Source organism: Phacochoerus africanus, chromosome 2, assembly GCF_016906955.1.
Source record: "Phacochoerus africanus isolate WHEZ1 chromosome 2, ROS_Pafr_v1, whole genome shotgun sequence".
Lineage (NCBI taxonomy): Eukaryota > Metazoa > Chordata > Mammalia > Artiodactyla > Suidae > Phacochoerus > Phacochoerus africanus.
This window is the reverse complement of record NC_062545.1, coordinates 68,496,698-68,515,593: the sequence shown is the minus strand read 5'-3', so window position 1 is coordinate 68,515,593 and position 18,896 is coordinate 68,496,698. Positions and strand designations below refer to the sequence as shown.

The window sequence follows — 18,896 nt, the reverse complement described above, 5'->3', positions numbered from 1 at the left end:
TTTCCTCTGTTCACTTAAGAAGCATTTAAAAAGATTTTTGTTTTTTGGAGAAGCATTTCCTGTTATATGTCCAGGAAAAGTTTCAATGCCCTGCTGTATGAGACTGATGTACAGGAGTTTCTATACATCTATATATCTATAATTCCAATGTAACATTTTACATCCTCTTTTTTTTTTTTATCTTTTGTCTTTTTAGGGCTGCACTCACGGCACATGGAGGTTCCCAGACTAGGGATCCAGTTGGAGCTGTTGCTGCTGGCCTATGCCAGAGCCATTGCAATGCCAGACCGGAGCTGCATCTGCGAACTACCCCACAGCTCATGACAAGGCCGGATCCTTAACCCACTGAGCAAGGCCAGGGATCGAACCCTCAACCTCATGGTTCCTAGTCGGATTAGTTTCCGCTAGGCCACAATGGGAACTCCACAATTTACTTCCTCTTAAACTTCAAATTACAGCTTGTGCTGTTTTACCTCTTAATATTTATGTCTGAAACATTTATTTTACCAATATTTTATGTATTTTAAGTTCAAGAATCATATTTGAAGAACTCAGTCACATCCCTGTGAGTATTTAGGCAACAAATTATTATATAATCACAAAATAAAATAATCCTTAATGCTGTTTTTGCTTTATTACAACTGAAGAGCAAATTACCAAAAAGTCATTATTAGGGAAATATTTTATTTTAAAAATATTGATACTATATCAAAATGTTAAAGCTTTTTTAAAAAAACTTTTATATTTAAAAACAAATGTTTCTAAACATAAACTCAACGTTAGTTACTATGAAACTACAAAGAGGGAGAAAAAATTCTTTATTACACTAATATTAAAGGAAACATTTAATAACATGCCTTATTGCGTTTTGAAAAAATAAATAAAAACCATTATATTTAAGAGATATTGTTAATGCTGTAGTTAACAGTGTCTCTCCCAGAATAGACATTAAATACGTGGTTGCTAGCATCACATATAAATCAAAATTACACTGGTTTGTGATCTCCTGCTTCTGGAGTAATTTTTCTATAGTTTTGTCTCTGAACTATTTGACAGTACATTTCCACCTTCGACAACTTGTTCTTTAAATCCACTTTGAGAAAAAAGTTCAGTTACAGGGAACTATATCAGCCCTTTTCAATGTGTCAGTTACCCTTCCTAACACCTAGCTCAAATATCTGTTAATTTCTCATTGAGAGAAAAATCAATTGCTTTCTAAGTTGCTTTTTTTTTCAGAGAAAGGAAAATTATTAACAAATATGTCTGGCCTGGACTATTTGGTGGTCTATCTTCATGAGAAAAGTGGAAGGAACTCAGACTTTTACTTAGGTTGAAGTGCAAATAGTGCGGACTTAACAAATTGCAGGTGGGTAAAAGAAATAAATTTGAAAAACAAAATCATTAGGACTCTTAAATAATAGAATATCTCGATGAGTGCCAGTTAAGGAAGAATTTCCTCAAAAAAGAAATAAAAACATCACAACTATAAATAAAAAATAAGTAAATATGACAAACTTTAAAACTTCTATATGAACACACACAAACACAAGTACATAGCATACATATAACACTCACATACTTTAACAAATTAAAAGACACAATCCTAACTAGGAAAAATATTGCCTTATTACTATTCAGAAAATATAAGAAATTACTATGTACCAATAAGGAAAGGCAAAGAAAACAAATGGGAAATTTAAAGAAGGAGAAACTAAAAAATCAATGAATATGGACGGAGAGAGAAGAGGCTGGTAAAAAGGGAATTACAAACTAAAGCAAAGAGATTCTTCGTGTCTATAGACTGACCAAATTCAAACAGTGAGAATCTCAAGTTAGTGATTTTGCAGAGAAAAAGAAATTCTTATAAAGCACTGATGGAAATGTAAACTGGTAAAACAATTTGGAGAACATTATTTTCAGTATCTAGTGAAATTGAAATACGCATAAACTCTGAGCAACAATTCCTTTCTAGTACATCCCTTGCACAGGTGCTCCAGGAGATAAGGCAACAAGACAAGATGATGACAGTATTCATTTTCATAGTGTAACACTGAAGATAACTTGAGTCTCTCTCAGTAGAGACTGGTAAAATAGAAAACAGTATATTTCTAGTACCAAATACTACTGAGAAATTTATACAAAATGGACCAGGAGAATAACAAACTCAACAGTGGTTGTAAGTGGGAAGGGATGAGGAAAACACAATTTTATTTTCTGTAATTGATTTGGAAGTGATTAACGTGGGAAATTTTATGGTAAGGAACTTCAGTATTACCTGTAATGTTTTATAACTTTTATATTAAAAGAAAGAAATTTGAAGCAAAGTCAACAAACATGCTAAGAGTTGCCACTTTGAGGTTACGGGAAATTATAAAGAAATTTGTACTTCTCTGTCTTATTTTTCCTAAAATTAAAAAATAATGGGCATGTTATCAGTATTCAATTTTTAAACCAAAAATACTAGAAAGCTTCTACTAGAATGCAAAGTTGAGAGGCCATGCTCTCAAAATTGAAAGCTATGGCACAAGTCAATTCCCATTTAGTAGAAACTGTTTTTTTGATTTAGCCTTTACATTTTTGTGATAATACCTAGAGACTTTATAAGTTCCTCAAAAAACAAATGTTTGATTTTCTCCCTAGTGTATAACAGAAGGACAATCAGGAGGCAAAGCAAAGTACAGTTAGGTCCTCTAAGACTCATTTATGAATCATAAAAGGCTTGATGGTGTTAACCACCAATTGTGTTGCGGAGGCAGCATGCTGGGAAGCGTTCAAGCAGCTGGAAAACCATAGCATCACTGGTCTTCTTGAAAATTATATAAAATAAGAGGGAATTAGATACTAATAGATTTTCTCACTTTGCCATGGTTCTTTTACAAACTGAAAACAGAATATTTCTCACTCTTTTTTTAATCCGGCGAATGCGCAGTTTTTGTTTGCTTTTAAAATTTCAACAGCACTTGAAGTTATTAAAAAATCTTCATTAAAAAGAAAAAAAAGTTTCTATTGACTAATCAACTCTCTTACCAACCACAAAGAGTTACTGATATTAAAGAGAAGACTTTTTAAAAAGAAAAGAAGTTGTAAAGCTCTTTGTCATCTCTAAAAGAGCTAAGCAACAAATAAACACTTTTCATAGTCTAATGTAAACAATTATAATGAGGTAAAAAGACTGAAAATATGGCTTTAAAAAATCTCTCATTTTCAGTTGTAATGATAAAAAATGCCCTTTTTCTCTGAAAATATTATAACTTGTCAGGTATACTGTCAATTATTTGTTTTCGATATAATCATGGTTTAATCGTAATCAAACTCATACTGTTTAATAGCTAAATTAAAGCGTAAGGAAAGAAAATACGTGGTACCCCTTTGGATAAATTAACAGTAATAATAGTAATCATCATCATCACATCATCATCTACTTGTCCTGAGTATTCCTATTTACCGGGTCATACACTAAGACCGGTATGATATAGTCATGTTCTAAGTTAGAGTCAGCTTCTCAAATGTGATTCAGACTCCTTAAACAGTCCAGCTATAAAACTGAATTCTAATCCTATAGTTGCACACCAGATTCATTAGCAGTTTTTGACTAGAAGGTTAGATTTTCTTTTTTTCTTTTTTTCATTTTTTTCTGTGTACACAAGAGTATCCATCTGTGCCAGGAGCTTTTATGCAGTAAATCATGAGACCTACAGTGGCTTCAGCATGGCTGTCCAACAACATTTAAACTCTTCTTTCTTCCTGTCATTGTCTTTCTCCCCCTCCCTGTGTCTCTCCCATCCATCCCCCATCTTTGCCCCACTGATGTATCTGACTAAGTTAAACATGGCTACAGTGCTGCTCCAACACTCAGCTACTAACATTTAATCCACAACATCATTCTGAGAGTGAGTATCCTTAGTCCCACGACACAGGTGATAAAACTGATCTTAAGACAGAAAAAAACAAACAAAAAAAACAAAAAAACTTTCTCAAGTCTATACAACATAGGCAAATAAGTAGAGATATAGCACCCACATCACCAGATTTGCAATTAAGAAATAATTGTAAATCAGAGGACTATGAGTACACAGTATTCCCTCATACATTTTATCAGCACTATGACACAGATCAGAGAAGCCCCCTGCAGATCACTGGATTAAGGGCATTTGGAAATCTGTCTCCAGCTGGGACTTAGTCTCTGGCAAAGATGAAAGGACGAAAAATTTCAAGTAGCAAAGAGTGTCTATGATCAGGCACCAAAAGTACGGGTTCAAAAAAGTGGGCCCTTTCAGGAAAAGCCCTGTTGAGAAGAATCCCAACATGAAACCCTGGAGGCAGACTTTAAACAGGTGACAAGGTGAGAGAGCTTAAAAACTGCATGAACCATCAGGTGGCAGGGGACAGTAAGAAATAAATGAAAGGTCAACATGAGTACTTAAAACTGAATACTATAACCTATCGGTATCTCTGCAATACTTTGAGTGAGATGGCTCTGAGAAGACTTTGGTGATTAAAAATCTGACTCTATTTATTTAATTTTTTAATTGGCTGCGCCTGCAGCAGGTAGAGCTTCCCAGGCCAGGGATCAAACCTGTACAATGGTAGCAACCCAGGACACTGCAGTGACAACAGTGGATCCTGAACCCACTGTGCCACAAGGGAACTCCACAAGAAGAATCTGACTCTAATATGTAGGTGGTTTCATAAAGAAGAGGCAGGAAGTACATAATAAAGACACAATGAGGTGGCCAGTGTCTGAACTAGTTTGGTAACTGGAAGGTAAGGACAGGTCTGAGATCTATTTTCAATCTTCACAGAAATTTGACATACTGCTTGACATCCCTTTATTAACTTATATATGGTTATTTACAAGCATAAATCTTTCTGAAGTTTTTCACTGCCAAGGCAAACATCACCAGAGACTGGAAAGTAATTCAACTGCCCCTGTCTCCTTAAGTAGTCCCATAATAACATGTGCTGCTAACTTATTGCAGTTTTGGTGTTTCCCTTCATGCTTATGAATAACTCTAGATGGATTTATGAATAACATACAACAATTGTCTCATGAGCCCACAAATGAGTTATTAGCCATTATGAATACACAGACCAAAGCTACAAGTAAAATGTGTGCCCAACTTAACACAAGGGTTGCATTAGTAAATTTCTGTGTACTCTTCTACTATGTCAGGTTCAATAGCTAAGCTGGTTTGCAAGAATGAAACACTTGACCAAATGTTTCATAAAATTTTATACAAAAGTTAGGATGCTTTAATTTCCTGAGGAAAATATGTCACTGTTTCTTTCTTTCCTTGGGGCTTGAATAGACACTTTCATTGGGACCCTTGGAAGATAACAGAAGAATAAAAGCATTTTCTCTAAGGAGCATCATGCTTGAGTTTAATATTTGTTGTGGAACACCCTGGGCCATTTGTGTCATTCTTTCAATAAATATTCTAGAATGTTGAACACTTTCTTCAATTCTATTCTTTGTGTCTCCTAGGTGTCTTCCGTAATATTTGAAACAAATGAATATGACCATGTAGAGAACACAACACAGAGGACTGTGGATATAGTGAACTGCTATGGTAAAATAGTGTCCTGATCTAGATTTTAATCAGTTTGATGAGTCACAAAAATTTTCAGCTTTTACAGCTGCCCAACAATTTTAAATAGAATGGCCCCAGTCACCATTCATTATAAAAACTCAAATAATGGTCAGCCTGATGGAAAGACTTCTTAGAGCCAAAATATTAAAAAGAGTATATCATCTATATTAAGGAAAAACTTCATAGATTGCTCCCTTATTGCCTCTGTAGTAGGACATACTATTGACATTTCATGAAACATAACTGGAATTCCCATCGTGGCTCAGTGGTTAACGAAATCTGACTAGGAACCATGAGGTTGCAGGTTCAATCCCTGGCCTTGCTCGGTGGGTTAAAGATCTGGCATTGCCATGAGTTGTGGTGTAGGTCGCAGACTCAGCTCAGATCCCGCGTTGCTGTGTGGCTTTGGTGTAGGCTGGTGGCTACAGTTCCGATTAGACCCCTAGCCTGGGAACCTCCATATGCCATGGGTGCGGCGCCAGAGAAGACAAAAAGACCAAAAAAAAAAAAAAAACCAACTTGTCATGAAATATACCAAAGAATGAATTTCTGGAAATTTTTAATTTTTTAAAAAAATGTATTTGAGAAGTTCTGGTTTAAAGGATTCAAGCAAGGAAAATAAACTATTAACATTCAATCAATGTAACTCAAATATGCAATATAATTCAAATAATACCATCATAAAATAAGTATTAGGAGATCCAAAAATATTTTGACAATACCAAGTCATAAAATAATATGAGATCCACAAAATTTTTTATTTTTCCAATAATGATTTTATTTGAAAATAATATTAGGAGTTTCCATTGTGGCTCAGTATCTGACTAGTATCCATGAGGATGCAGGTTCAATCCCTGTCCTCATTCAGTGGGTTAAAGGATCCATTGCGGCCACGAGCTGCGGTATAGGTCTCAGATGAGGCTCAGATCTGGTGTTGCTGTGGCTGTGGTGTAGGCTGGCAGCTGTAACTCCAATTCGATCCCTAGTTGGGGTACTTCCATATGCTGTGGGTGTGGCCATATGAGATTAGGTAGGAAAGCACTGAGATATTTGAACACTGAAGATTTCAATTAATAAATTTTGCATTAAAACTTAACACTGATTTTACTAATTCAATACAAAATTAATTGAATGTCAAAATGTTTTTAGTTTTCAATAAGAATACACATAAACACTATAGTAGAAAGATGGAATAAGTAAGAAGATAAAGAGTTTGAACTTATAAGTTATGTCTCCATTTATTATTTATTATTTGTCAGACATTGTATGAGGAAATACATACACATATATATGTGTATATATATATATATATAAATTCCTAATTATTAATATATTATCTCTATTTTATTTTGAAAAAAACAGGCTTAAAGAGTTTAAATGTGCCCATGGCACAAAACTACACAGTGGAAGAATTAGGATTTGAACCCACATCTGTCTGTTGTGTAGCCTTGTTGTGAAAATGATAGCAGAGGAAATTGTTTTCAGGGGAAGGACCTGTCATTTTCCAAGGACCAACAATGCCTCAGGGAGCCACTTTCTCCTAATAACTTTCTGAGGTTCTGTCTTAATATTGTACCACCAAGAATAGTCCTTGGTTAGACTCTAATGAATTTGAGAGATCATATCAAACTCTATACACTGAGGGTCCTTTCAAGAAGGAGAGAGAAGAAGGTGGTAAGACCAGCTACTACTAAAATAAACATACGTGCAACTGTAAGGGCAAATACAAGTTAAACAAAAGAGACTCATTTCTCCCAGTTTAAAATAATGGAAAAGACTCCTCCCTTTTTCTTACAACATTTACTTTAGAAAACTTATAATACAAAGTCTGCTCCTTCTCCCTCTCTCTCTCTCTGAAATGTACATAAATCTTTAAAAGTTAGCTAAGTCTCTTGCCAGGCTTCCCATCAGGGGATACCTTTCTCAAGGATCTGGAAAAGTATATTTTTGAAATAAAATAACAAAGAAAGAGGGCATCCTGTCTCCAAGTTTCTGAAGTTTCTGTGGGAGGGTAGGAAATTAACTTTAGTGAGTGCCTAAAATCTACCCGTGGTCATAAAGACATGAGAAGCTTCTTTTTTTTTCTTTTTTCATTCTTTTTTTTTCTAGGGCCACACCCACGGCATAAAGAAGCTCCAGGCTAGGGGACGAATCAGAGCTGCAGCTGCCAGCCTACACCACAGCCACAGCAATGCAGAATCCAAGCCACATCTGTGACCTACACCACAGCTCTTGGAAACCCAGATTCTTGACACACTGAGTGGGGCTAGGGATCGAACCCACATCTTCATGGATACTAGTCAGGGTTGTTTTCATTGAATCATGATGGGAAATCCGAGAAGCTTATTTTTCTATTGGATAAAGCCAATTACCCAACACAGACAGTCACCACAGTTACCAGCTAAATCTAATACAAACTCATGTAATAAATGGTGCTTTAAAGACTTCTTGAGGGCTAATTATTGTTTACCTTGAGAACATGTATGTAATGGGTTTGTCAGCTTAGCTGTACAAAAGGGTGATATTTCCTTCTGTTTTTGCACTCTAACAAATTGCCTATAGTGTACATCACATTCCAGTGTAATGCCATTCAATATGAAAATTATTTTCTTTTTCTTGTACCCTTGTGGAGAGGTTTTCTGGGTTGAGAGAAGATCTTATTTTTAATTATATTTCCCCATCATAACACCTGAATAAAATGGTAATTCTAATTCTATTTAAACAGGTAAGACCTAGAAGATATAGAAAATGGTCTGGCACATAGCTGGTATAAAATAAATATTACTTGCCCCTGACCCCAAGTGTCCATACAAATTGTAAGTGTCCATACAATTGTAATTCAGATTGGGCTCCCTCTAACTTGTGACTCTATCACATCGTTTCAGATGTGGAGGTATGATCCAGGTCTGGCCATTCCAATAGCCACTTCCTCAATCCCAGCCTTAGTGATTAGTTCACAGATGGGCACATGGTCCAAGCTGGTCCAGCTGATGTCCCTCCCACCTCAATCCAACACCCTGTCATATATCTTGCTGAATCTTTGGCAAAAGGAGACCAGCCTCTATCTCTTTCAAAAGGAGAACTCTAAGAACCAGATAAGCATAGGGGAGAGTTTCTCAGCTTGAGCACTGTTGATATTTGGGATAAATAATTTTTTGTCATAAGGGACTATCATTGCATTTTTAGAGGCTGGCATCTCTAGCCTTTATTTGATAAACAGTAGCAGCATCTCCCCCACCTCCTAATGTTGTGACAATAAAAAATAGCTCCCAACATTGCCAAATGTCTTCTGGAGAAAAAAAAAAAATGCCCCTAGTTGAGAACCTCTAGCCTAGAACCACCTTGAATCACGTTTGTCACCATGTGGAAAGTGTTTAAGGATAACACCTACAGAGAAGAGATTAAAGCCAAGAAATAACAAAGCAGTGAAAGAGATGGCCTACTTTAAGACCTTGGATCCAAATATGCTTGAAGTGAAAATCACTATTGGATGCTTTTAGTAATGTGAGGCTTTTTAAAAAACATATTTTTTGTCTAAGCTATATTTAACTATGTTTCATACATTTGTAACTAAAGTAGCCCTGATTGATAATATGACTTCTATATAATTTACATGCAAGTAAGTAGAAAGATACATAGCAGGTGGGCTTCCTGGGGTGGGGTGTTTCTGAAACAAAGTAAAAGTAATTCAGATGAGGTGAGCTGGATAGGGGTTGAGGAGAGTGCTACAAAACAAAACTAACTTGGAGGCAAAGGAGAAGAAGGCTGCAAAAAGTTCACATGTAGGTGGCTAGAGAGAGCAGCATAGATGAAAATATTAAAAAGGTGTGCCAGTTAGGGTCTCAATAGAAAACAGATACCCACTCAAATGAAGATAACTAAGCAGGGTTTATATATAAAACGGCTAATTGATTCTCACATTTCAGGGAACATCAGAATCTAATTAATAAGGCTTGTTAAAACAGAGATTGCCAGATTTCACTGCAGAGTAAAAATCTGCATTTCTAACAAGTTTTAAAGTGAAACTGATTCTGCAGGCTGTGGGACACACTTGTGAACTACTGGTAAAGGGGAATATTAAGAGAGTGCAGGAACCCAAGGCTATTAGCAGCTAAACTGTACTCCCCCACAAAGATCAGAAGAAACAGCTACATAGGGTACAAACTGCAACTGAGAATAAGAAAGAGATTTGTGTAGAGTAGCCGCTATCATGAGAAACGATGACATTCAATGTGGGGACCCAAGCCAGACCAAGACAACATATCTGGGAGCAAGGAGGAAAATAAAATCCTGACCTTACTCTCCTCTTTCCTTTGGATTTTTAGCTGGGAAGCCCTGTTGATCTATTCTATGTAGAACAATCTCCCAATACAGAAAGCAGAGTGGAGACGATCTGAGAGTAGATCTGATGGGTCAAAAAGATTTCCAGAGGACATAAACTATAACCAAATGAGAAGGGCTTGTGAATACATTATGTAGTTAGTCCTATATCTTTAGGACAATGAAAATTACTAAATAATTTTATGCAGAAGAGGGGCATGATCGGATTTTGTTTTCTGAAACGAGACTCCAGCTGAATGATACAGATAGATAACAGATTAGAAGGGAAAATTCTCTTATTGGGAAATTAATCCATGTGACAGTGGAGATGGAGAGAAGTGAGTAGTTTTCAGAATTATTTAAGAAGCACCCTCAATAAATAATGCAAAAACGACTACTAAATTTTTGACTTAGGAAACCTGTTGAATTGTTTATGCCCTGTACTGATACAGGAAACTCCTCAGAAGGAACAGATTCAAGAAATATAAATAATAAATTCAGGCTGGAACTTTGAGGTGCTTATGAGACACTTGTGTGGAAAATATACCAAAGGTGCTTAGATATATGGGTCTAAAGATGACAGCTGAAGATAGAGAATGGTGAAATTTCAGGATGAAAGTGGTTATCAAGTTAGGAGAGAGGAGATCTCTCATAACTTATCTAAGAAAAGTAGGAGGTGGGAGAAGTTCAGGGTATTAATCTGATTAGTAGTTCAGTTATTCCTTTACATTGGGATTAGCATCTTCATGAACATGCAAACCAAGCGGAGGTCCTACAAAGAAAAATACACTGACTAGAGTCCTCATTCTAGTTTAATGTGACTACATGTTAAAAACCAAGGCTAAGCCAACGAGACATGAAGAAAGCATCAAGAAAGCATATACTGACATAGGACGGTACTCTAGCAAGGAAAATACAGAAGGTGAGGTGACTGGCATGGCAGTAGAAAAATGAAATAAATAACTTGAAGTCTTCATCAGTGGTCTCAGCTCGACACCAACAATTTTTTGAGAAATAAATATCGAAAAAAGTGATAATACCCTCCTAACTATTCCTTCATTTAGAGCCATCACTCTAAAGCATATATCCTAACCTTAATTTTCTACTCTGTAGTTTTCTTAAAGAATTATATAGGCAGGAAATAAAAAAAGAAACAAATTCTAGAAACCTAAAACTTCTAATCAATTTTGAATTTCAAAAAGCTTAATGAAAAGAATGTTAATTACAAACACAAATATATGCACAAAGGCATTCATTGCATTGGCCTGTGCAGCACCCTTTTCACTTTCTTCAGGTATAAACACCCTGTTTTCCTCTGAAAGCCCACAGTTTTCCAACTCTGCTTTTAAAGGAGGTGTCCCTATCTCCTAGTTTCTTGAGTGTGTATAGGCCCCAGGATAACCAGTGAGAATACCATTTCCCTCTGAATAGGATGAATGGCTCAGGATTTAGTTTATGACATAGGTCAGACAAATAAAACCAAATTTGGGAGGTTTGATAAAAATTATAGGTTCCAGGTGCTATATTTCTAGCTGGATGGCTAATCTAGAACAGTTGGCAGCAAATGTTCTTGCCACCTATTGTGAAACACATGTCTAAGAGTAAGACAAACACAGAAAAATGAAAGCCAAATTGAGGCAAAAGATCAGAAAGACTAAACCTTGATACCTCCAAATCCAGCCACACTACTTTGAACTTAACAAAGATGCAAACCAAAACCAGTAAACTACTTATACCAGCTTGGATTAGGTTTCTGATAGATACTGCTATATTAGTAAATAGAAACTAACATATAATTTAAGGTTTTATATCTGATTTCAAACTATATACATGGTCATCTTCCAACAGATTTTACAAATTTGAAATATAAATATCCCATATATGCAAAATTTGTGAGAAATAATTGATCAAGTTTATAACTTTAGGAACTTATTGAGTAAATTACAAATCATTATAATAAATATTTTGAAGATTTGAAGAAAAAGGAATTTTTTAATGTTAGTTTGTGTTATTTTACTTACTAGTCATTGAATAATATCCCTTTCTTGACAAGATAGGTAAGTACATGGATAGACAGATCTCCATTATTCTCTTTCTTGATAATGAAATTTGTAATTAATAGCAAAATATCTTCAAAACACTTTGAAAATTGCCTATGTTTGCTATTTCTGTAGGTAAGAATTTTTATTTCAGATACAATTCACATAAGATCACATAGGATAAAACTCACTTTTTTTAAAATAATTTTATTTTATAAAATTCTTAGCCATAGTTAACTGACTTAATATTATAGAAAATTTCAAAATATGCTTAAATGTTACAAACACATAGTCAAATACAATGTAATGATATTTAAAAGATAAATTTATTTCAAGTAGATGAATTAATTGACACTACCACCTGAGAAATTACGAAATAATGCTTTCCTGACCAAGAAAGAACATGTCATTGAATTAAAAAATAAAATGTCTATCCTCCTGCTCCAATATGGTTAATATCCTCGCTTTATTTTTATAGTGTATCTTAATCTATACTTTTTTTTTTGGCTTTTTGCCTTTTCTAGGGCTGCTCCCTGCGGCATATGGAGGTTCCCGGCCTAGGGGTCCAATCGGAGCTGTAGCTGCTGGCCTATGCCACAGCCACAGCAACGCCAGGTCCAAGCCACATCTGCGACCTACACCACAGCTCACAGCAACACTGGATCCTTAACCCACTGAGCAAGGCCAGGGATCGAACCTGCAACCTCATGGTTCCTAGTCAGATTCGTTAACCACTGCACCACAACGGGAACTTCTTAATCTAGGCTTTTTACAGATAGGTTTCTCTCATCTCTTGAGATAAGAAGTATATTATCCTAGTAGACAGGATTTTTATTATGAAATTTAGAGTTTATGCCACCCATTCTCTCTGTTGATTAGAAAGCTAGAATTATAAAAGTGGAAAAGAAATTCATCATTTTTAAACCACATTTCATTTTGCTAATTAAAACCATATACTTCAAGATATTAAATCACTAAGTACTATTTAATTTAAGACAGACATCTTTCTCTAATAGAACTATATACATCCCCTTAAACTGTGTAAGTTTAATGAAAAAAAACAGATGCAAACTATTGCATTTGGAATGGATAAACAATGAGATCCTGCTGTATAGCACAGGGAACTATATCCAGTCACTTGCGATGGAACATGATGGATGATAATGTGAGAAAAAGAATATATACAAATATGGATGACTGGGTCACTTTGCTGAACAGTAGAAATTGACAGAACACTGAAATCAACTATAATGAGAAAAAACAAAAATTATTAAATATATATATATAATACATCCTTTGAATAACACTATTGGGGAAAATAAATACTTAAAATATGCTACTCTTCTTTGACATTATTCGCCCCAACCATAAAAAAGTAAATCTATTAGCAGTCTCCCTAAGTTAGTAAATATGAGAGAAGGGACTTACATGATCAATTAGTTCACGGACCATTCCATTCCACTGTCCATTGGCATCATCCTGGGCTCCATATTTCCCATCCTCCACAAGTCTTATTTCATATGTAAAGCCAAGGATTGTAGATAACTCTCTGAGGAGGTCAATGCAATAACCCTCAAACCGGTCATTCCCATAAAGAGGTTTGTCAGACTTCTTAAACAGGACATAGGGTTCCTCCTAGAAACAGTGAACACAAAGGTAGTACGTGTCAGTTAATCATGAAACTCACTATCACAATATATAACTTTCCTTAGAGGATAGAACATTTCAATTTAGGACAATAGTCAATTTTAATTTCTTCTAATTATAATTAATATACAAGAAGGCAGATTGCTTTGAAAATAATATTGATGTCTCACAAGAGAATATTTAAATATAATAACTTCATCACAACTATAAAATAAAAATATATTATATATCTTATGCCACATCTTATATCACATACAATAAATTATATATAATGTGACATATGCTATATAACATTAAGATATAATTTTACCATGATCACAATACACCAATTTGAATTATACCCTATAATTAATTTCTGGTTTGCTGTTTCAGTTTATTGTTGAAAGAATGGAAAATGTCATTACTTAATTGCTTACCATGTGCTAAGAATTGTATTAGGGACTTTTATATACATTACCACCTTTTATCCTAAGAACCATGAAAACTACAACTACATAATTATCAGAGAAAAAGCAGTAGCTTACTTTAGAATATAGAAAAAGAAGCAAATATTTACCAAGTGTTTATGCATTCAGTCAACAACATTTTATGGAGCTTTTAGTACGAGCCAGTCCTCCATTACATAAAAGATAAATGTCTTGAGTCATGATGTTCATGATATAGAAGAAACAAATAATAAATGCCTAAACAAACAGAATACATAACTTCTGATGCTGATAAACTGTATACGAACATAAACTAGTGCAATAAGATATAGAACGACCTCAAGGTACTTGGCAAGACGAGAAAATAAGGCAAAACTGAGCAATATGTCTGGAAATCTTTTCTAAGGAGATGAAACATGTGCTAGAACCTAAAAGATGAGATGGAGTCTAGTCATTTGAAAATCTGAAAGAAGAACATCTCAGGCCAAGGACATAGCAGTAAAAAGCCTCAGATCAATATGACACCAGAGTGTTCCAGGAAGAGGACAAGAGCCATCAATATGGCTAAGTCACACCCAATATATGAGGGAATTAGTTGAACAAGGTGAGGATGAAGAAAAAGTGAGGAGCCAAATCCTGTAAGGCTCTGTGAAGGAGGCCCCATTAAAAACCATATGTTTAACCAAGGGCTAAGAGAATCCATGTATTAGCATATTTTATTGGGAGCAGGTGGAGCATGGTGTGACAGATTGTGCTATAAACAAACCAGGGTGCAGTTGGCTCTACTACTTATTTGAGAATGGGCAAAGCTTCTGAAAGCTGCTCTCTTAAAGAAAGACACTGCAAAGTGAAAAAGCTTAGGAGCTGCTGAGCCAGTCCAGCCATAATGCAGTCACCTTCTTCCCAACCCCTGCAGAACAAGTCATGCCATGAGGGCCATCATTCTAAAAAATTGAAGACAGCTAGGTTCCCCTATGTGGTTAGGGTTATGTGGTAGCAAACCCTCAGGCTCCTAACCTATGGGCAGAGGGTTAGGAACTTGAGATGAACACATGTTCTCCTGACGAAGGCAGTACAGCTAGAGAATTTCAGGCTGATAATATGGGAATCCAAAGAATATTTTGGTAGAAAACAAACTTATGGTTACCAAATGGGAATAGCAGTGGGAAGAGAGATAAACTAGGAGTTTGGGATTAACACATACACAGTAAACTATATATAAAATAGATAAACAACAAGGACCCTACTCTGTAGTACAGAGAACTATATTCAATAACTTGTAGCCTATAATGGAAAATAATCTGAAAAAGATGCATGCTGGTACAATAGATTAACTCTATTAACTTCATACTGGTTAACTAACTGGTTTCAGTTAGTTTCTGATTTACAAGTAAATGGATGAGTTTTCTTTTTGATCTGAAAGTCACAAACATTGACCATTTTTCAAGCTGCACACACTGAGTAGTCTTATCTAACATTTTTCAAGCACCTACTTACTTTCCAGCCCTGTTCTAAGTGCTTTCCTTGGATTAATTTATTTATTCCTCATTACAGGCATGTGAGGTCAGTGATATTTCTGCCTATTTTACAGAGGAAGAAATAGAAGTGTTAAGCATTTCGCCTAAGGTCAACAACTATAGCCTACAAACTAAGGAATCAGACTACATTTACCTTAATACTATACTTCCCACATTAAATGGTTCCTGGTGATTGTTCCCAAATTCCATATAAATGCATAATTACGCAGAGCTCATTAGATAATTTAATATGTATCATCATACAGCTTTGTTATTTTTTTCAATCAACTGAGATTAGCCACAGGGCTAAAATATTGCAGCTACTCTTGACCAATGCAATCAAAACAATGTTGTAGAAAAGAATAAAAGTAAATGTATGATCTAGAAAATTCATTTTCTAGATCACAAATTATCTTCTTTTTAAGTAAGAACACATGTTTTTAACATAGAAGTACTTCAGGAATTTGTAAAAATAGCATATTTTAAGCCCAACGGATTTAGGTGGCAACTTGAGTGTCTAAAAATGTTTTCCCCTAATTGTGCTATTAAGTCATCATTGTCTCTATTTAAAATTTTCATTCCAAAATATTAATGGTATATTTTTCATACAAACTCACTTGAACATTTGGAAAAAAAAAAGATGAATGTTAGTGATTACTTAAGAGTATATGAATCATGTGAAGGATGTATATGCACAACGTACAAAAGCAGAGCCAAAACTCCAAAAAATATTATGCTATTTAAATCTCACTAATCCAGCTTTCTGTAGTAACCATCCTACCTGTTAATTTGATTTTCTTCACTTATCAGCTAATAAGGGAACTTTGTCATAGACAAATAAAATTCTTGATCCCTGTGAGATTAAAAACCTATTTAGATATATATTTTTTAAAGAGGTTTTCGTATCACTAGGAAAAAATATGCTGTCTGAGTGCATATTTTAGTATTTATGGATCTCCACAATGTCTAAAATCATTCTTCCCATATTTAATTCTGAGAAGACACGCTTTTCCAGCTGCGATTCCTATCTCCAGCTACACTGTGTCACAAGATAGTTTACATCGAGTTACGACTCTCCTTTAGATTCTTTCTCTGTTTCACAAAGCACAAGGATAAATAATAACCTCGTGTAAGAAAAGAAAAATGGTACCAGAAGCAATTACTGTACCACATACTGAGTTCAATGAATAATATGATAAAACTCTCCTGGGCAACTTTACTGATTTCTCACATAGTCTTAAATCTCCACATCAGCATTTGCTAGAGGTAAAAGCACTTCATTCCACTGGCATCTGTAATAAGGATTTGTCAGCATTTCTACTATCAACCCTAGTTTTAAGGAATCCAATAACTCATATATTTTTATCTGCATTAGACTGAGAGTTGGCACAGAATAAACTCAAAAACGAAGTTCTGAAAAAGTGAACTATGTTTTAAGGTTAAGGGGAACAAAATGTTTTATTTAAATATAATTCTTTATACTTTTTACGTGTGTAATTTACATGTCCCTCTGCCATTATCTGAGAGATAAAGTATCTCTTTCATGTGTTAACCCTTGAACCAACATTGAATTACCCATTATTTCAAAAGATTGGAGACATTAAAATGCAAATTAATTTTCTATGATATGCATAAAATATCCCTTACTATTACAATAATAAGGCTGAAAACATATTTATTTATTCAAACAGGTATTAAAATCTTATTATGTACCAGCACTCTTTTAGGCTCTAGGTATACAATAAAGAAAAATAAAACAAAACAATATCTAAAAATCCCAGCCCTTATGGGGTTCCTAACCTAGTGATGAATTTAAGGTTTTTAATCTATTTTATAAAATCCTGCATCATTTACAAGACCACTTGCTTTACTAATTACCAGAGGGAGAATATCACTAACAAGTACATTTTTGAGAAATATGACTCTGTGCCTTCTTTTAAAGCATTCTGGTGAATATTAGGGCCTATGACACTGTCATCCCTAAGTTGTCTATTTGGGAAAACAAAAGTGGATCTTCAGGTAGCCCGGTCTGGTTTTGAATTTACCCTTATAACCAGAAATCTTTTAAAATTATTTTGTGGCAACTAGCTGAAACTCCAGTTGTTTGTGGGTAACAATATCCTCAACTATGAGGTATTTATGTTTTATGAATTTATATTTATTTTGTTAATGTCTCTTAATTTTTCCTCAATGAATATAGGCTTGACAAGAAAACACAGCATTTCTATGAGCCACATGATAAAGACACATGCTTATAATAACAACATATTAAACTAAGTTATGGAGATTAAAACTCAACACTAACCTATTTAAATTTTCCCAAGAAATCATTTATTTCTTTCTATTTCTGAGCCTTATGCACATACCCTTTGTATCCTATCACTGCCCTCATACTGAAAATATTAACTAATAAATAATAACAGAGCAATTTAGTTTTCAGAGTGTGGGGATCAGGTAGATACTACAAAGTTAATTGTAAGTAGAAGGCTAATGAGTGAGCAGCATGAAGGGCAGGGGCAATGATGCTGCTGAAGTTAGCTCTTGAGGGAGGTAAGTCAGCTCTTTAATAAAACTAAAGTTATTCCTTAACATGAGAAAAAAAAAAAAAAAAAAAAAAAACCACAACAACATCTTGCCCTGGAAAGCTCAAGAGAAGGCAAAGTGAAGAATCATGCTTTCAAAAGGGAGGTTAAGGATGAAAGGGTATTTACATAAACAACAATACCAATAAGATGGGTATTTCTTTAACAAATAAGTTATCAACTCACTGTAACTATCCAACCATGAATAACCCACTGCTTGAATAAACAACACCCCTTGCTAGATTAAGAACACATAATGAGGGATGTCAACTTGGAAAAAAAAGCTAAAAATAACAATGTCTCCTCAATATTAAAGTATGTTTTCACTCTTCAGGTTGTGATTTTTTTTTTAATCTTTTTGCTATTTCTTGAGCTGCTCCTGCAGCATATGGAGGTTCCCAGGCTAGGGGTCGAATCAGAGCCATAGCCACCGGCCTATGCCAGAGCCACAGCAACACAGGATCTGAGCCACATCTGCCACCTACATACACCACAGCTCACCGCAACGCCGGGTCCTTAACCTGCTGAGCAAGGCCAGGGATGGAACCCACAACCTCATGGTTCCTAGTCAGATTCGTTAACCACTGCGCCAAAACGGGAACTCCAGAAAGTTTTGATTTTAATTGGCCACTGTCATCCTTGTATGGAATAGTGATCTATATAAGTAAAAACAGCAACTCCAAAGATGATCAATGAATTACTACGTTTTTCTAACAAAGTACATTGCAAGTTTTTATACAATGTTTAACAAGATGCATGTAATATGTACATATCA

The 18,896-nt window shown here is 35.0% G+C and overlaps 1 protein-coding gene across 1 annotated transcript in view; it reads right to left on the bottom strand.

Annotated features, from left to right (window-relative positions):
* GRIK2 (glutamate ionotropic receptor kainate type subunit 2) overlaps positions 1–18,896 on the bottom strand; it is a 626,277-nt gene that overhangs the window by 175,957 nt on the left and 431,424 nt on the right. Inside the window, exon 11 of the mRNA XM_047761628.1 lies at positions 13,379–13,585. Coding sequence (XP_047617584.1) covers positions 13,379–13,585 — 207 coding nt within the window. The remainder of the gene's footprint in view (positions 1–13,378; positions 13,586–18,896) is intronic.